The 21000-nt window shown below is 41.2% G+C and overlaps 1 protein-coding gene across 2 annotated transcripts; it reads left to right on the top strand.

The window, feature by feature from the left end:
• Positions 1-1342: 1342 nt before the first annotated feature.
• LOC135540774 (zinc finger and BTB domain-containing protein 34-like) lies at positions 1343-20388 on the top strand. 2 transcript variants are annotated; one of them, XM_064967110.1, is made up of 2 exons: positions 1343-1691; positions 11485-20388. In XM_064967110.1, exon 2 carries the CDS (start codon positions 11518-11520, stop codon positions 13036-13038), a length of 1521 nt encoding a protein of 506 aa, XP_064823182.1. In that variant the 5' UTR covers positions 1343-1691; positions 11485-11517; the 3' UTR covers positions 13039-20388. The 2 variants fall into 2 exon arrangements, with proteins under 2 accessions (XP_064823182.1, XP_064823183.1); XM_064967111.1 differs by lacking the exon at positions 1343-1691 and adding an exon at positions 2345-2412.
• The last annotated feature ends 612 nt before the right edge of the window (positions 20389-21000 follow it).

Genomic DNA, 21000 nt, shown 5'->3' with positions numbered 1-21000 from the left:
CACGTGACATCCCGGCAATGTTGAGGAAAAAACACTATACCGGAGTTGTCTCGCGATTGTTATGCATATTCATAGTATGAGGCTAGAATAATTGAGTGTATTTATTTATTTATTTGTAACCTTTATTTAACTAGGCAAGTCACTTAAGACCAAATTTCTTATTTACAATTACGCCTTCCCCGGCCCAACCCTCCCCTAACACACGGACGGACGATGCTGGGGCAAAGTGCCCTTTGGGACCCCAGTTCACGGCCGATTGTGATACAGCCCGGGATCGAACCAGGGTCTGTAGTGACGCCTCTAGCACTGAGCCACTCGGGAGAAGAAACACAAATACAGTGACTCATGTTAGAAATGTTGGTCAAACATTTTACATTTGAGGTTGGACGGATAAACAGTATCAAAATTGTATAAATATAATATTGGAGAGGTATTGGAATGTTCGAAATGAACTGCCGATATCACAGCATTGCTGGATATTTGTTCTTGAATACTTTGTGCAACATATCAATTGAACTGGCACTATCAGGACGGTTCTATGTGACAAACATGAGACGGAAAAATAGGGTCCATTCGACACATTCTATTTATATCATCAAATTGCTAGGCTCTGGGCAGAGCGTCGTTGGGTTGATAGGCACTGGGCAGGATGTAGTTGGTAGCCATGGCGAGGATTTGAGCTCCGGTGGGGACACCAGCCAAGGAAAGAGCCACTTGAACCAGCGATGTCAATGTAAGGCAGAGGAGTGCCAGAGTCCACACCGTAATTGTTCAGCCCAGAGGCTGATGATGAGGAAGGCATCGGGGGTCTGATGTCCGTGGGGTGTAGCAGAGGATGTCAGGTTGTTGCTTTGCAGAATATCCTCATACTCAGACATCCCCTTATAGAAGTCATAGTCCTCACGCCAGATTTGTTTTTTACTACCTTTATTCAACTAGGAAAATCTGTTAAGAACAAATTATTATTTACACTTAAGGCCAAACCCGGACGACGCTGGGCCAATTGTGCGCCGCTCTTTGGGACTGCCAATCATGGCCGGATGTGATGCAGCCTGGATTCGAACACAGAACCTCCCCGCTTTCTGCCACTGATGGGCATTGAGCGATGGGCAGCTCCTTTGTCCATGATGATAGAGTAGTTGGGTCCCATGGCATGTCCTGTCAGAGTGGCGATGGTAAACAGCTGAGGAGACACCTCACCTACCGCCTTCTCTCTCATCTCACAAAACACGTCGACCATCACCATGCGTTCATCAGCATTCTGTGTTTCCTACATGAACCCTGCGACTCGCACCGGACACCACCAACTACGTAGCAGCCCATAGCATCTCTCACTATTGAATACAAGCGGTTGACGTCAACAACCCTCATCGAATATTCAAAAATAATTACAATAATGCAAAGAAAGGATAGGCTGGAGCTTGACAGCCCGCGGTGCCGCTTTGTGGACAACGATTCCGATTGCTAGGGCGGAGGGACATGCATCTTGCCATTATATCCACACTATTTGGTATCTCGTCATTATATCCAAATCTCTGCCCAGACAGAATCATTGGCAGGTCGGGCTCGAAACATAATACACTTCCGGTTGCATAAAAAATTGCAGCTACCGACACAGCTGGAGTGGGGGAGGCCTTCCTCAAGTGAAAGCGAGCTACTGGGGGAAATGGGTGACGTTTGATCGGGAAAAGGTGAGTTCGACAGAGTAAAAACATTGATTTGGACACTAATCGAATATAACCTCATCGTCAAAACGATGTTGCTGCTGCTTGTGTCATTTGGTGAAAAAGGTTCTACTCTAGCGTTGCGCGCTAACTGTTCAACGTGGGTAACACTAGGCGCATACGCCTAGCACATTTTTGGGGAATTTGCCTGTTCTCCTCGATATCTGAGCCATGGTCTCAGCCCGCACAGGTTAGTTTTGCATTACATAGCTTGCTAGCTAACTTTAGCCACATTACGTCAATTAGACCTAGTTAGCTGGCTAACCAACATCAACTTATTTTGGCTAGCCCCAAGTGTGCCAGTCTTGTGCTTTTATGCCGTAGGATGTAGCCACCTAGAAGCTAGCTAGCCTGTCAGAATTTGTTGCAGGCTGACGTTAACGTCCGTTCGGGCGGCAACAAACTTTGCTCGACTCTAGACAGACACGGAATAATGCCGTTGCAACTTTTCGAAGCTAATGTCTGTCTTGTTAGCTACTTTTCTAATTATTGTGGGAGTTAACGTTTGCTCAAATCAAACTTTTTCTCAACAGGATTATCTTGTCAGTGTATCAAGATAGCTACATGAACTGGGCGTTAACGTTAGATGACGTTACGATGTTCATTCCATTTCATTTGCATGGATCCAAAGCAATGGCTATTACATTATTAACGTTTTTGTGGAAATGGAAAGTTCGATTGCCTTTAGGTAGGTAGGTGACATTTGTGGGGAAATACTGTGGAACATGTAACTAATAAACTAACTATCTAGCTAGTATCTAACTAAATTACTGTGTTGCAAGTAAAGTTGCCTAGTTCCTGCATTGTCAGTTGATAGTTAGCTAGGCATTTAGCTAAATAGCATGTAAATTAGCTACACTGATAGTAAACAAACATGGTAACAGTAATACAGAAATATAAAATGTAGGCTATTGGCTTAAAAAACACATGATGGGTCTGTTTTTTTCGGTTGTCAACTTTACGTGGAGCATCTGACCTTGATAAAAGGCCAGATAAAACCACTGTTAGTCTGGTTGTATGTTGTAAACTAGTTATAGACATGATGTAAGGACACAGCAGTACAAAGTGCATTGTCACCTGGGGTCATCCAGTTCACCTGCATTCTCCTTGAATTCAAGGGTAGTTATATTAACATGTTAGACAGTACAATTGTGTGTGTCCCTTTCCCTAGCTAATGCACATACAGTACTTTGTCAATAACTTGGACTTGGTCAAGCCATACCACAAACTCAAAGGGCAGTGCATTGTAATAGTTTATTTTTTTTCATATGAAAGGGAAGACAGAAAAACAACACCCTTGAAGCCCATACAACCTTCTAGGGTTTTCTATTTTGCTGCACTATTATAGTAGTTACTCAACCACTGAATATTTTCACTGCATGGGTTGTCAGAATATACAGAGACAAACCAAATTAAGCCTTGTGCGTGAGTAGCATTGACTTTGCACACATTAAACCCTGCATTTATAGTCATGGTTCTCATCAGGATAAGCTTTAAAAGGTTTTAGTCTGCCTCTGCCATCAGTGTTGATTGAGCAGTACAAGGGCAAACTGCTAGGAATAGCCAGACGAAGGAGGTCTGGCTCTGAATAAAGCAGTAATAGCCTTGATGTGAGGTTCTCATTTTAATTCCTTTATCAAAACATATTTATTAACATTGTCTGTTTTGACATCTCAATGGTGGGTAGTTATTTGGGCTAAATATATGCTTGAAGTTGTATTGGGTAATCTGTCTTTGAGAACAGGTTAAGGAAGTTATAGTTATTAAATGTACCAGTAGGTTAGTTAGCATAGTGTTGGATTTGCTCAGCTCAGCGCTCCGTTTGGGTGAGTATAAAAGAGGAGGATTTGACTTCTCTGCGCAACGACTTACAGGGAAGTTGTTTTTTTGTGTGTACTGATTAGACTATGACCAGCAAATAGGCCTATGCAAATCCTGATTTCCCTTGCTAATTTTGTAATAGCCATTTTTTAATTAGGCCTTTGCTACTTGTAATTGTGCTGAAGTTATTCCACGGCAGCTTGGTTATCAGTTTCTGGTCATTGAAATGTTATTTACCCAAAGGGACTGGCCTGAACAGAGATTACTGAACAGAGATGGTACTCCTGTGTAGCTCAGTTGGTACAGCATGGCGCTTGCAACGCCAAGGCTGTGGGTTCGATTTCCAAGGGGGACCTGTATTAAAATACTCAGTACTGTCCGTCACTCTGGCTAAGAGCATCTGCTAAATGTAAATTTGGAAACATTTAAATGTAATGGCTGAATGGCGTGACTAGTAGTCCATGTCAGTAATTGAAGTAAGCAGAGGTTAGTGATGACCTGCCATTAGAATGAGGCAGGTAGTGACATCTCAAGTGGGGTGTTATTTTCATGGTGTTGGTCGCATTTTGATTAGGCTAGTAGCTAAAGGATTGCGTTGTCTTCCAGTGCTTTTTCTCCAATGCATGGGGAATTCTAATAAGCCTGCTACACAGATGATAGGAGATTATAGGCTAATGGATAATGGAACTCTTTCTCATGTCTTAATCAACCCAGAAACCCAATTTCATGTGGGTCAGTTCTACATGTATTTCCAATGCTCAAATTTAAAATGCATCAATGTGCTTGCATGTTATGCTGCTCACACCAGGGCAGATAAGCTAATCCCCACACATTATCCCCCTCCAAATTCACAAAATACATTTTTCTCAGAAGTCTCCCAACTCTGCAGACTATTTGTTGCCCATCTCATATTGCTGTATCATGTCTTGCTTGAGTCGGGCTGCATGCTGTTTTGCAAAATACTGCTTATCTTGAAGTAAGCATTCTTTGCTTGTTTGCCAGTGCTGATGGGCAGGTTTTGGAGGTTGTCTTTGAAGTGTAGTCTTTTGTTCAGCCATAAGTCACAGGCCCACAATAGATTGCATCTTTCATTTTGGACTTAATCAGACCTACTAAATTAAAGTGTATGTTTGTGTTTCCCATCCAGTCCATTTTAGCATTGCTTATGTGACCGACACACCGGTTCAGCTCAGACACAGAGCATACATTCTTTGGCTGCCCTTCAACTTGGCTCTCAGTTCAGTTTGCAATGCATGGTGTTGGCATAGGCCACTGATAGGTTTAATATGCACACAATATTTGCAAGCCTCATGATGGCAGAGTGAAAATAATGTAAGCCTGCACCTCCATTTTCCTTTTCTCTCCATCTTGCTTCTTTCCCCCTCAGTCTCCTGTGCCAGGATGAGAACATATGGGTAGTGTGACAGGTGTCTTGGCAAGCATTGGCAATTGGAGAAAGTGTTTTCATTCTCAAACTGCTGACAGAAGATCATGCTGAATTGCCAGAGAGAGGCAGGGGGAGAGCTGGGAGAGGGGCCGATGGATTGGGTGGGAGAAATAAAATTGTGTTTGTCACATGCTTCGTAAACAACAGGTGTGGACTAACAGTGAAATGCTTACTTATGGCCCTTCCCAACAATCCAGAGAGAAAGAAAATAGAAAAGTAATAACACGTAATTATAAATACACAATGAATAATGATAATATGGGGTACTAGTACCGAGTCAATGTGCAGAAGAGGACAGAGCTGGAGAACCGACTCAGACAAACCAGTTTTTTGTCAAATTGCTCAGGCCAAGTGGCTAAAACAGAATACATTTGAGCAATTCCATATTAAGTTCAACCTGAGCATGAAAAAGTGAAATAGCTTATTTCTTAATCAAGCTACTTTCATATTTACCTTGAATGTGTATATTTTGAATTAAAGACTACATTTGACCTTTTTATATTTGCCAAATTGAATGTTATTGTTACTACAAAGTAGGATACAAACTCTCAAAATAAGTATTTTCAGTACTCGTTCTGAGCATAATGGATGTGACCGTTATGGATGCTTTATAACTTCATCAATGACTCACAGTCAGCAACACTGCATAACACCATCATGATAGAATGTTCATGCCCTTCCAAAGTGTGTTTGTTTGCAGACAACCTTTATCTGTGTGTGATCTGTTTCACATGTACTCACGTTCTCATATGAACTGCAATCATGCGTTCTGCTAACTGGAGCATTTTTATTTTTTCTTTATTTTACTAGGCAAGTCAGTTAAGATCAATTTCTTATTTTCAATGACAGCCTAAGAACAGTGGGTTAACTGCCTGTTCAAGGGCAGAACAACAGATTTTGTACCTTGTCAGCTCGGGGATTTGCTCGGGATTTGCTCTAACCATTAGGCTACCCTGCCATCCCCATTACATGTGATCACATGGCATAATAAAGATCTTAAATTCACAAAAATAATTAAGGTCTTAAAATTCCATCACAGTTTCACCGGTCATGCTGGTACCCCCCAGTGACAATATTGATCTGTATCTGTGTAGTCTGCAATGCACATGCTTGTGAACTGTAGCTGTCAAGTCTCAGAATCTCAAAAAAAAATGCAAACCCTGTGCCACTGGTAGATTATAATTCAATTAAACTTTTTTTTTATTACCATTTCAGTAAGGAAAATGAAGAAGTTAACCCTTCATAGGAAAGACGATATAGTAGGGATGAGTGAGGAATGAGTCCAGCTAGCTCAAATAAACAAGGGAATGAAATGGGTGTATCAATCCTTGAGTCTAGGGTTAGAGGTATACACTGAGACTACAGAACATTAAGAACACCTGTTCTTTCCATGTCTTGCACTGGTCAGGTGTAAGCCATGATCCCTTATTGATGTCACTTGTTAAATTCACTTCAAACAGTGTAGATAAAGGGGATGAGACGCGTTAAACATAGGGAGGCACTGATATTCAATTTTGGCCGATTCTGATATTTTCCTTGCCAAAGAAAACGATACCGATATTTAACATTTTAGCAGCCTTTTAAGCATTCTAGTACAGTTAAATAGTTTAAACAAAGTGTCATATGTTCAGTTAGGAACAGATTGTTTAATAACTTGTAAATGGGAAAAATTACACATCTATGAATGTATTTTATTGCACACCAGTTGGCAGGGTAGCCTAGTGGTTAGAGTGTTGGACTAGTAACCGAATGGTTGCAAGTTCAAATCCCCGAGCTGACAAGGTACAATTCTGTCGTTCTGCCCCTGAACAGGCAGTTAACCCACTGTTCCTAGGCTGTCATTGAAAATAAGAATTTGTTCTTAACTGACTTGCCAAGTAAAATAAAGGTTAAAAAAAATTCATGACAAATATTTTAGCTGCCCCGCATTACAAAGATGGTTAAGGTGTTGGTGGCTCTTCTTACTATCCATTCTTGACTATATGGAGAAACCTAAACATGCTTTGAAATAAGTATTGGTTTAAACTCAAATGCAGTTAATCATTTTTGCATTTTTGCTTTGACTACTTGAAAACATGACTGTCATAAACTTCTATAATTGGCACAAATGTGCTCAACTGACTTGACTCGTAAAATGAGAGCAAATTTACAACACCAGCTCATCTTTCATTTAGGAATTTAAAAAAAATATAAAAAAACAATTGCTTTGTTTTTAAATTAATTGAAAATCTTGACCTATACCTGCCATGAATGAACAATAGAAAAGCCATTCGTCTTAGTACAATTGTTTCCAGTGACTCTAGATGGCTGGGTTACAATATGACTGCCCATTTACAATTTTAACATTTGGGGGAAGATTTTCTTCATAAAGAAGACCTGTTCGGCTTTGTCACAAAAATCTGTTTCTTTTTTCGTCTATAGTGAGTGAAGCTGCATTGAAAAGGCGCTCACTGTCCACACTAGTACATAGAGCACCAAGATACTTGTGTTTCCATCTTGTCCAGCTGTCTCTGTAACATTTCACGTAAACCCTGTTTCTTGTCTGCATCAAAGTAGCGGTCCTTGTACCTAGCATCGAGCATGGTGACGACACAGTAAAGAGGCTCAGAGAGAATCCCACGAATCGCATGTTCACAGCGTCTGGTAGAGTACTTTGGCAAGTTTTAACCCCACGGTCTGTGTTGGAAGTTTTGTTGAGCAGGCGTTTTAATGCCATGACAGAGGGTATCACGTCTGCTGCAGACGCAGTTGAAGAGCTTATTTCTCGAGTCAGTTGTTTGACTGGAGCTAGGAGTGTGTTCATGTTTTTAATGAGTCCACTGGTTTGTACTGATTTGTTGCAGGTAACTCAGTCAGCTGCGTACACGCCAAACACTCATTTTTGTTCCAGCAGGCTCTCCATCATGTTTAGAGTACTGTTCCTTCTGGTGAAAACGTCTTGCTTAAGCCTTTTTGTTTGCACTCCAAGCTACTCCTGGATTGCTTGCCGGTGGCTGTATGCTAGCTGTGAGTGTTTAAAATGACCTATTATCTTCCTACCTGTTGCCACTGTGTCAGATATGCTGTGTTGGGCCTAAACACCTTCGTTCACAGCCAGTTGCAGCGTGTGCCATGCATGGAAAACTGGCGACTCTGCATTCTTCAAAAGCCTTTGTCATGTTACGTGCATTATCACGTAGCACATTGTGCATTATCACGTAGCACATCGTGTACTTTGTTCTTGGGGATTTCAAACATGTTCTCAAGTGCCATTGAAATGGCAGCAGCGATAAGAGAACCAGCACATTCTTGAGCATGCAATATGGCTTTCCTCAGTACAAAATCCTCATCGACCCACTGTGCTGTCAGACTCAGCATGCTCATGGGGCTGACATCGCTGGTCCAAATGTCAGTCGTGAAGCTAGTAGCAGTGACGCCCATAGCAAGTAGCTCGCTGATGTGCGATTCAACAATCCTGTGTAACTCCGGTAGGGAAACATCTGAAAAATAGCGCCTACTTGGTAGTGTGTACTGGTGCAGAGAATGGTTGATTGTCAAGGGCAATCAATTTCATTATCTTGGCGTTAATGGATTTCGCCTTTGAGTTGTCTCGCTGAAATGTTCTTGCTCTTTCAAATGACTGCTCGACTTGAACTTGTTTAGTTGTTGAAAGTGTGCGCTTAGTTATTTTTTCTGCTTTTGTTCTAGGTAGTTGCTGAACGTCTGGGGGATGATGCACTTTCAAATGAGTAATTAGGTTTGTGGTATTGAAAGATTTCACTTTCTCCCCTCTGGAAATAATAGCAGCACAAAACTTGCATATGGCCTTTTTGTTATCTTCCTTTGAAACTTCAAAATAGGTCCACACAGCAGACGTGGGCCAGGTTAGGAATGCTGTGTTGCACATGTAGCGCTGTATTTTTTTGTGGCTTCATTACGTCACCTACCTACGTTATCCAGGTGTACACGTCAGCTTTGACATCGGTTTTTGCGCATCGGCGTTAAACTAGACAATAGGGCCGATGCCCGATGTTGGCATTTTTGGCTAATATCGGCCGATTGTGATATTCTCACCGATATATTGTGCATCCCTAGTTAAAGACGATTTTTAAGCCTTTAGGATTTCCTAATGTTTGGTATACACAGTGTATATATAGGCAGTTTGTGGAATTGGTAACAGATAAAGACCAACTCTGATGCTGTTGAAATACAGTTCTTGAGGAGAAATGACCACACAGGATTTGTGTACATCTTGCCAGCCAAGGATGACAAGGCTTGGGTGGCTGCAGGTCAAGTTGTCTAGTCCCTGTGTCCTTTTGTGGACAACGTGGAGTGGGTATCATAGATCCTATGCTGGCAGATTAAAGAGTGTGAGATTAACGCAAAGCATGAGTTTATAAAAGCAACTTTTGAGTTTGAGTTTTTGTATGTTTATTCTGTTACTCAATAGGTGATTTGACAACATTTTAATACTTTGAATAAAACATTCATGATCTAGAATGAAATTACTAAAACTTTGTACATTTGAAATGGATTGCAGTTACATTTGCGGTCTGTCATTTGGGACTCTGTCACATCCATAGCGCACAATGTCACATCCATAACATTTTCCTCTAGTGTTATTGTGAAAGTGCAAATATTTCTAGAATTGTTGAGGTATGCAGCACTCTAATTTGGAATGAAAGTAGAGTTTTTCCAAATAAAGAATTCTGAATGCATTTTCTAGCACATTTGTGCATTTATGGTTGCTTAATTAATATGGGACACATGAGTGCACTTTGATAGCCTATGCAATAACTATTAAAGATACGTGTTATTTCTTTAATATATAAACAATTATTTCTCACAGCGTCACATCCATAACAGAGAATCTCCCATGCATAACGGTACATTTTCCTCTCTAAAGTATGCGACAATTGTTTGTTGTTTTTGTGTGTAGCCAAGCCATACTTTCAAAGTGGCTATTAATATTTTACCCTAAGACTTTGAGATTGACTTTAGCTGGTGTCTCCATTCTCCCAAAAATGGCTGTCCATTTCCCTCACATACATAACGTAAGTTTTGTTGTTCCGTTACTTTCAAAGTGGCATTAAATCAAATCAAATCAAATTTTATTTGTCACATACACATGGTTAGCAGATGTTAATGCGAGTGTAGCGAAATGCTTGTGCTTCCAGTTCCGACAATGCAGTAATAACCAACAAGTAATCTAACTAACAATTCCAAAACTAATTTCTTATACACAGTGTAAGGGGATAAAGAATATGTACATAAATATATGAATGAGTGATGGTGCAGAGCAGCATAGGCAAGATACAGTAGATGGTATCGAGTACAGTATATACATATGAGATGAGTATGTAAACAAGGTGGCATAGTTAAAGTGGCTAGTGATACATGTATTACATAAGGATGCAGTAGATGATAGAGTACAGTATATACGTATACATATGAGATGAATAATGTAGGGTATGTAAACATTATATTAGGTAGCATTGTTTAAAGTGGCTAGTGATATATTTTACATCCTTCCCATTGCATAAAACGACATGCTAGTGTAATTAAAATGCAGAAATGCTTTTAGAGTGCATTCTATTCCACATGGAGGACTACAGTTCTTGTCATATTCCTTCTAATGAATCATTTCAAATTGTGTCAGACTACCATGCTGCAGTACTATCTCTTCTGACCTCCAAGGTTTAAGGGCCTGCTTTGTTCGTGCTGTGAGGATTTTCACTCCAGATTAAACATCTGCTTGTATTTTTTGTTTTTCTGTGGTGCATATTACTTGTTTTCTGAGTGCTTTTGTGTGTTGAACTTGTGCACTCCCAACACAAGTTGGAATGGGTGGAATGAATATGCTTTTGCAGGCCATCTCCAAACTTGGATGAGGCTGCAGTTATCCCTACAGTCATTCCTTTGGCATATTACTGTGAAATTGGCCAGCTGCTGAATGGATCTTATTTCAAATCCAGATTTCCAAATTGTTCTCTTATGAGAGTCAGTCGGGTCAATGCTGAACTAGGCTTTGACTCTCAATGCCTATTACTGCAATATGTCAAATGCACTACGTTTTTGCCCAGGCGATTCTTATCTGAATAAATTATATGAATAAATGATATATATATATGCCTTTTTCTGGCAAAGAATGAGAGTTTAGTCTAACTTGTACTGGCCATTTTGAAAGCATACAGTATTTTCTCAGGCCAGTGTGAATGTGAAATTCTATTGGCTGTAGCCAGGTTTCTTAGTGTTGGCATATTTCTGGCACAGACAGCCAGCGTTTGCTCATAAAGCATGCTTGTTGCTATTTGGCTGTTGTGGCACACTGACTTTATTTGTAAAATATCTTAAATGAACCTCAATGTTAACTGTCAATGTTCTTTTGGATATTTTGTATGTGAAAATGAAACTTGAAATGCACTAGTCACTAAACTGTGACTGCATGCAGGTGTTCTCAGATATATCCTGATTCTTAGTCCTAATGATTGTTTTATTTTCTGTTTCTGCCAGGTTGTCTACAAACTGGTAAGCCATATCCAAGAGATGGATGACGGCAGCGCCTACATAGAGTTTGACGTGCCAGAGTTCAGCAACACCGTCCTCAACCAGCTCAACGACTTGCGTCTGCAGGGGAAGCTATGTGACATTATCGTTCACATCCAGGGCCAACCGTTCCGGGCCCACAAGGCCGTGCTGGCGGCCAGCTCACCGTACTTCCGCGACCACTCAGCCCTGGGAACCATGAGCGGCCTGTCCATCTCCGTCATCAAGAACCCTGATGTGTTTGAGCAGCTGCTGGCCTTCTGCTACACTGGCCGCATGTCCCTGCAGCTCAAAGATGTCATCAGCTTCCTCACAGCAGCCAGCTTCTTGCAGATGCAGGCAGTCATTGACAAGTGCACCCAGATCCTGGAGGGAATCCACTCCAAGATCAGCAGCGCCACCAGCCCAGACGAGGGCTCCCAGGCCAGCCGCAACGGTGTTAAAGACAGCAGCCTCTTCATCAACCCCACACAGATCTCCCCCCCTTACTACTCCAGACACAGCATAGAGGCCCGCTCTGAGCTAGCAGCAGGGAAAGGCCATGGCAGGGCGCGGCACCAGGAGGAGGGCCAGTCAGACCGCGGCAGCAGTGACGGTGTGTCAGAGCAGGAGGCAGCCACGGAGGGAGAGACTGAGCAGGTGGAGCTGATTGGGAAGGACGGCCAGGTGACAGACGTGCATGTGAAGCTGGAAAAGACGGACCGGCCCAGCTACTCCGACAGCTCCTCGGCAGGCGACGATGGCTACCACACAGAGCTGGTGGATGGAGAGCAGGTGCTGGCTGTCAGTGTGGGCTCCTATGGTCCTGTCATCCAGGCAGCTGGCTACACTTACTCAGGCCTGTCATCTCCCTGCTTCGTGAGCCTCAGCAGCTCCAGCCCCTCCCGCTCCATGCTCAGTGGCTTCAGGGGCGGCCGGGCCAGAGCCAAGCGCCCCCCTGTAGCCGTCCCAGCAGAGGTCCTGAGTCAGATCAAACCAGGAAACGCAGAGGACAGCAGCGAAGCCGTGTTGGGTCAAGCAGGCTTTGAGAATGACGTCCAGGAACGGAGCCTGCGCAGCCAGTGGTACCCCTACAACGAGAGGCTCCTCTGCATCTACTGCGGCAAGTCCTTCAATCAGAAGGGCAGCCTGGACCGCCACATGCGCCTGCACATGGGAATCACACCCTTCGTCTGCAAGTTCTGCGGCAAGAAGTACACTCGCAAGGACCAGCTGGAGTACCACATCCGCGGCCACACGGACAACAAGCCCTTCCACTGTCAGATCTGTGGCAAGTGCTTCCCTTTCCAGGGAACCCTCAACCAGCACTTGAGGAAGAAGCACTTGGGGGCCACAGAGGGCACCAATCAAATGGACTCTCCAGAGAGAACGGAGAGGAGCTCCGGTCAGAAAGACCCAGAGGATGCCTCTGAGGGGATGGCCTTTGAGACGCAGTATGTTGAGGAGGCTCCGGCCACTGACATGGAGGAGAGCTCAAAGTGTAGCCCTGAGGAAGCCCAGGCATCCAGGTGTGATTTTTAGGCCCCTGTTCTGGTTGAGGAAGCTTTAACATGTTTTGTTTTTGTTGTTTTTTTATGTTTAGAATTTATTTTGGAAGCGGCTCCTTCAAATGTTGAATCTACCTTGTTCTTCCAGGTTTTCTGCCTGTCCATTTTTAGTGAAAGTAGAAACATAGAAGAAGAAAAGGGTGCTTTTTAAAAATAGATTATTTCAAAAGGAAGGAGAATCAACTTGCTATTGATAAGGTGGCCTCAATAATCAAGGCCTCCTTCTTGTTTTTGTTTTCTCTTTAATCTTTCCATGTTTTTAAAACATATTTACAGAGTAATATAGGCATGTTGCAATAATTGATAATATGAAAGCTCTGCTGCTTGTCACAAGTTTTTACCTGACCTGTTTTTGCACATGTGGCCAAAGGTGGTCACTTTACTCACAAGGAATTATTTTTCTGCAAGTGCAAAGCTTCATGTGACATATCTGTTCAATACCTCATGATACAACTACATACTCATAACAGACAGTATTTTATGAAACTCCACCAGGTTCTACCTCATAGCTAAGAACCTAACAGGAACAGAAGTGTTTTCCGTTTAAAAAAACAAACAGTTTTGTTTTAGGGTCTATGTGTTATATTTGCCAAACTCTAAGAAGAACAATCCTCAGTCTCAACACAAAGCCTTGATACTGTAGACTAATGTTCCTTGCTGGTTGTATGAACTCTGGACCTTGTCCATCAGTTCATGGTTAACAAGGATGTAATGTGGTCGAAGAAAGGATTTGCTATATTTAAGCAATAAGACCCGGGGAGGTGTGGTATAAGGTCCATATACCACAGTTAAGTGCTCTTCTTACGCACAACGCAACACGGAGTATATTGGCCAAATACCACAAACCCTTGAGGTGCCTTGTTGCTATGATAAACTGCTTACCAATGTAATTAGAACATTTAAAAAATATTTTAGGTGTCATACCCATGGTATACGGTCTGATATACCATAGCTTTTAGCAAATCAGCATTCAGGGCTCAAACCACCCACTTTATAATGGTGTATAAGAAATATTAAGTATGTTGTGTGTTTGCATTGAGCAAGCTCAAGGACAGTGGATAGAGTACAATAATAGAACACAATACATTACATGATTTCCACTGTCTCTATAGCCAATATCTAGTTTGCTTTTCAGAACACACAGGAGCAGATTCCACTTATCTGTCACTTTTTTTACCCAGTGAAGGTCACATGCAGTTGGCCATGGTGTGTTTTACAGATGTGATTCTATCTATTAATCGACATGGGATCAATGATTGAGCCTGACACAGTGAAATCATTGGAGTGTCTTCCATTCTGATGGTGTTTAGTTAATTATTCTCAACCTGTTTATGTGAAACTGTTTTTTTATCTGTGTGGAGATGATGCTCAGTGCAGAGTTCCCCTCATTAGCTTGGCTTGGCACAGCAGGCGCAGCGCTGCCCTGGATCTGTGCATGGAATCAATATGCTCACAGTATGCAAACAGGGAGAAGGGAATATCCGCCATCTTGTCATGGCAGTTTTTGTTCACTCCATTTCATGAGAACTCTTGTTCTGCTCTTTTGTTTTAATTTACTGTTTCTGCCCTTTCCTGATCAGACACAACTGTTGAGATGAGGGGATAAAATGGGAAAGCGTGTAGTCTCATTGATGCTTCATTAGAAATTAAGAGTTTGATGGACAGATGGTAGAGGGTTGTGAGATGAGGTTGTGAACCAAAGTAATGGTGCTCTTTTTGTGAGTAAAATAGTGGCAGTTGAAGTTAAGAGCTGACCATCAGTTTATTGTGACAAAAATAGGCTTTTTAATAGTCAATGATCAAATTATTACTGCATCAGTCAGTGTAAGTCCATTTCACAACAGATTGGTAGCTAGCTTTTTCAGTGTTAATTGGTAAATAATAATCAAAGGGCACTGCTGGCATCAGGGATGGTGCTCTGTTTGTTTAGAGATTAGCTGGGCTTTCAGGGCTCAGCAGTTGGCTGAATGTCATTTGACCACATTTCACAACTTTTGTTAAAGATTACATTTTTCATATCGTCATAAGTCACTATTGCACACTATGGTTGTAGTGGGAGGTAGGCTGTGTTTGTCAGATGTATATTGCATTACATGGCTAAGCATTGCAATGCACAATGCCATGGCATAGTTTAGGTGGCGAATGGGATTTCAATATTCTTATTGTGTGATAATGCTTCTAAGTGCAGTAGTTTTTAATAATATGGGCCTAAATTCTGATAATTATTGCTCTAACGTCCTAGCCCAGATCAAGCTCTTTATTTGGTAGGTGCGGTTAATATCAGGTGGAAAGCTGATCCTTAAAAAGCACTTTTTGTCGACAGTAATTTTGCTCCATTACCCCTCTGCTTGCTGACTTGCTATTTCAGCAGTGAGTTGCCGTCCTTGTATCCTGTTATCTTTTAGTTTTTACACATGAACACACAAAACTATAATTACAGTATTGCAAGGAGCTAGCAGGCTCACTGTTTAGAGAGAAATGTCCCGAAAAGCCCAGAGGTCCAGGTGGGTGTGGACAAGAGAATTTCCTCTTCATTTAATGTAGCACCACCATTTACTATGCCTGTTTGTTATTTTTCGGTTGTTTGCTGCATCTTTTTTTTATCACATTACCATCCCCTTGCCTTTGGCAGAACTTGGTTCTGTGATTTTCTTTTCATATTGGTATTGTGCAGTTTTGCATGTATTTCCATATTGTGTAATGTTAGGTCACCAATGCAGTCTTTTCTCCACTGAATGCTCACTACATTAGCTCATTGTTTCACCAGATACTGTTTCAAACTGTTCCGTTTACAACCAAAAGGACCCTTCTGTGATTCACTGTCTCCATGTCTTGTTGCTGATCAGTGACAGGCCCTTCCCTTTTTGTTTTATTTTTGTATTTCTCCATCAACAGAACATATGCTTGACAGTGTTGTCCAAAGTCAGCCACAATCTATTTTCCTCTGTCTTGGATAAGTCTGGGATATTTATCTTATGCTCTGTGTGGTAATGCACTCTGCACATTTGCAGAACCATATCTGTAAAGTCTTAACCCTGCTCTTATTGAATCTGTCCCTCTGTCCCCCTACTGATTTTAGAATGGGGAATCGACACTGAACAAAGTTATAAATGCAACCATTTTTTATTTTACTGAGTTACTGTTCATATAAGGAAATCAGTCAATTTAAATAAATTCATTAGGCCTTAATCTATGGATTTCACATGACTGGTAATACAGATATGCATCTGTTGGTCACAGATACCTTTAAAAAAAAAAAAGGGTAGGGACGTGAATCAGAACCAATCCGTGTCTGGTGTGACCACCGTTTTGCCTTGTGTAGTGTGACAAATCTCCTTAGCATAGAGTTGATCAGGCTGTTGATTGTGGCATATGGAATTTTTTCCCACTCTTCTTCAGTGGCTGTGCGAAGTTGCTGGTAATTGTCGGGAACTGGAACACGCTGTCGTACACGTCGATCCAGAGTATCCCAAACATGCTCAATGGTTGACATGTCTGGTGAGGTAATGGAAGAACTGGGACATTTTCAGCTTCTAAGAATTATGTACAGCACCACAATGGGCCTCAGTATTTAAGCATGTTATCTCTGTGCATTCAAATTGCCATTGATAAAATGCAATTGTGTTTGTTGTCCTTAGCTTGTCTGCCAATACCCCACCCCCACCCTGGTACACTGTTCACAACGTTGATATCAGCAAACCGCTGTCCCGCACGACACCATGCACGCAGTCTGCAATCTGCCCGGTACAGTTGAAACCGGGATTCATCCGCGAAGAGCACACTACTCCAGCGTGCCAATGGTCATCGAAGTTAAGTATTTGCCCACTGAAGTCGGTTACGACGCTGAACTGCAGTCAGGTCAAGACCCTGGTGATGACCACAAGCACGCACATGAGCTTCCCTGGGACAGTTTCTGCAGAAATGTTTTGCTTTTGCACACCCACAGTTTCATCAGCTAATCCTGGTGGCTGGTCTCAGGCGATCCCGCAGGTGAAGATGCCGGCTGTAGATGTCCTGGGCTGGCGTGGTTACATGTGGTCTGCGGTTGTGAGGCCGGTTGGATATACTACCAAATTCTCTAAAAGGACGGAGGCGGCTTATGATAGAGAATTAACATTGAATTCTCTGACAACGGCTCTAATGGACATTCCTGCAGTCAGTATGCCAGTTGCATGGTCCATCAACTTGAGACGTGGCATTGTTGTTACACAGCTCTACATTTTAGTGGCTTTTTATTGTTCACAGCACAAGGTGCACCTGTGTAATAATCATGCTGTTTGATCAGCTTTTTGATATGCCACACCTGTCAGGTGGATGGATTATCTTGGCCAAGGAGAAATGCTCACCAACAGGGATGTAAACAAATTTGTGCACATTTTGTTTTTTGAAAAAAGCTTTTTGTGCTTATGGGAAATTTCTGGGGTCCAACACTTTACATGTTGCATTTATATTTTTGTTCAGTATACCTTACCATGTAAAAATATGGTCCTTTTTAATAGGTTATTGAGCCAGGAGTCAAATCAAAGATTTCCCAGTAGATAATTCTCCAAAGGTATGTCTATACATTTGGCCCGACAAGAGGCATGATGAGTTTTCTAGATAATACATTTTTTTCCAATTCCTTGCTATTTCCAACAGATGGTCTTGTTACAACACAATGCAGTTGAATCCCACATAGGATGTTGCCAGATATGATAGTCATATCATGAAAGAAATGTATGAAGCCATAAGTACTAACATTGAGATTTGTTTGTTTCATTGTCATTTTAAGATGCCAACCATACAAATCCTATAAATATTTTAAAGAAAAATAAGCTTTTGAATCTTGATCTGTGCCTTGCCATACAAACGATCACTAGCTGTATATCCCTGTGGATATAAAGGATCTGACACTTACAGTAGACATTTGTTTTGGATATGCCTTCAATGGAAAGAATAAAAGGATTGAGGACAAAGTATTGATAAAGTACTGTTGATTTTCTTCATTTTTAATTTGGATTTTAAAAATAAATAAAAAATTGTAATAGTTTATGCAAAAATGAAATGTCTACAAGGGAATAGGCACGGAGAATCATGTCTGAGATACATGCCCATGTTTCGCCCTTAAGTTAGCAGGGTAATGGGCACCTCGTTTTTAGTCAGCCATACCATTTCCTTGTCATCAGACCCTTTTTGATACTTGTATTCATTTTATAATGTGATGGATTGTGTTTTTATTATATCGTGACTTGCATGGCATCTAATCACAGTCTTGAGCTGTTCTGTTCCTCTCTCCAGAGGCTGTTTTGTATGTATACTGTATCCTTTCTGTTAGCACTGAGGACAATCTAAGATCTCCTTCAGTCTCAGAGAAGGGAGAGTACAGCTAGACTCTTCCGTCTCAAGATTAATTTTGTTACATCTGGCCAGGGGGACAGCTTGTTGAGAATGAGCAGGTTTTAAAAAATAAATCAAAAAAATGTGTCAAAGTGCAAACGTGCTCGGTTATAGCTGTATTGCACATCACTCAAACGTGCTCGGTTATAGCTGTATTGCACATCACTCAAACGTGCTCGGTTATAGCTGTATTGCACATCACTCAAACGTGCTCGGTTATAGCTGTATTGCACATCACTCAAACGTGCTCGGTTTTAGCTGTATTGCACATCACTCACCCACAAAATTGTTTAGAAATGCTGATGGCAGTTTTTGGAACTTAACATTAGTTCTTGTTTTTGTCATGTACTTAGAAATAGCATAACCTGTCTTTGATACATTCATATTCCAGAGGGATATATCATTCTAGTCTCCCCTTTTTAAGGGATTACTTTATCTTTAGGGACCTTCCCGCCCCCCATAAATGGTGCTTTTAGTCTGGTCAGGTTATTTATTGATTTTTATATACATAAGACATATATGGGGATGGAGGGGTAATTTTGTTTAAATGCTTTTATAAACTTAAGTTACTAATGCCACAACACTCACCAACCAACTGAACCTGACACTTGTTTGCATTCACTCTGTTTGTTCAAAACTATTCATATTAAAGGTGGGGGGAGCGATATTTGTGGGCCAGAAGTAATCAAAAGGAAGTGTTTACAGGGAAGGCTGTTGGACTACTTTTTGAATTTGCAGCTCATTCAATAACTTTTTTTTAACTGATTAACTTCAGGTAGTTTATGAACACTGATATAGATTTCCATAGCTTCTCAGCCTTTCTCCACTGTGTAATATACAAAAGCAATAACACTTTTTTAAAGGGGATATATTGGTATCAATGAGACTAATCTACTTCTTGGGCTTTCACTTCTCAAACAAAAGCTGAATGTGAGGGAGCTGTAGAACTAAAGTAGGTCGAGGACAATTTGATATAGATTTATTTTTCTATATTTTGTGAATCTTTGGACCGGTTAGGTGAAAATACTCATTAGGTGAGACTGGTATTGCTGGTCTTTTAAGTAGGCATCCAAAGCCTAAAACGATCAGTGAACTGAAACGCAAAGCTGAACATGTGATTCCGTCAAACCCCAATGGCACTGGTTTTAACGTTGCACCTCCATCTGTGTCAAATACTGAAAGGGATTTTGGGCTGCACAGCCACATAGTAGGAGTGGCAATCTGTTTTCATGCTAAAATTTCAAGGTCTTCCCTTTCCCCTCGAGTACTGAGACTATAGTTTTAGCGTGTCAGTGGAAGTGGTCAGTACTGCTTTAACTAAATGTTTAGACTGACCTGTTTCATTCTCTTTGATGTGAAACTCCTTGGTCTCTCATATTCTGTGGTATCTGGTTAAGTATGTGGTCATATGGCAAAAAACTAAGTAGAACTCAGGGCTTATACTAGTGTTATAAAGTGGTCACTCTGGGCATACAGCTCGTGTGTAGAATTCAACGTGCACTTCTATTCAGGTGGGGAAACAAATCCTCAGTCAGTGGTTCCCAAACATTCTGCCTCAAGGGTCTCACTGAACCCATGTTTTCCATTCCCACTCTGCATGTATGTGACGAGCTTCAATGCTGAGGAACAGGGGAGACCTTTTTAGTTTGGCCCATTGTCCGTCCACCTGCCTCTAGTCCGTTCTACATACAACCCAACTGTGAACCTCAACTCTACTGTTTTGTATAATGATGAAGTAAATGAAGCTAGCTAGAGCTGATGCTTTAACTTTTAACTTGCCATTTCTGAATTTATTTTATAGCATGAAAAATATATTTATTCAAATTATACTTTACTCATAATCATTCTGTGCTGCTTTATTTTGGTTCATAAGCTTGTAAATTGCTTTTTTATGAAATGTCAATAGAAAATGTGTTTTTATTTGTAAAATAAAGATGCTCATTTGGCACCCTTGTCCAGTAATTTTATTGTACTAAAGGTGGAGGCGAGCACGTTGTAGGCGAGACATTGTTGGGTGCAGAAACTGCAGATATGACCTGGCCAGCAGAGGGACATCACACACTCCTCATTTGCTGTAGCTACTCTGTTTATTTTACTCTTATCTATCCTGATGTATAGTCACTTTACCCTGCCTTCGAGTACATATCTACCTCAACTACCTCGTACCTCTACAGATTGATATGGTACTGGTACTCCCTGAATATAACTCCCATTCTTGTGTATTTTATTCTTCTTACAATTTATTTTCTACACCAGTTGTATTTGGCACATGTGACATAACATTTTATTTAAAAATGGTCGATGTTGCACACAAACACTAGCTACATGAAGCTTTTTTTTTATGACAACTAGACCTTTTTTTATATTTTTTTTTACTGAATTCAAGCAGTCTTTCACTAGCCAGGTTTCCATCCAAACATTTCATGAGGATGAATTACCTGATGCATGAAAAGTCATTACCTGGCTGATGGTAGAAACACAATTTGTTCGTTCGACATGGTGGGATCTTTTTGTGTCGGTAAAATGAATTATGCGAGAAATTACAGTGGAAACAACTTTA

The sequence above is a fragment of the Oncorhynchus masou genome, chromosome 1 (genome assembly GCF_036934945.1).
Source record: "Oncorhynchus masou masou isolate Uvic2021 chromosome 1, UVic_Omas_1.1, whole genome shotgun sequence".
NCBI lineage: Eukaryota > Metazoa > Chordata > Actinopteri > Salmoniformes > Salmonidae > Oncorhynchus > Oncorhynchus masou.
This window is presented reverse-complemented; position numbering and strand designations above follow the sequence as displayed.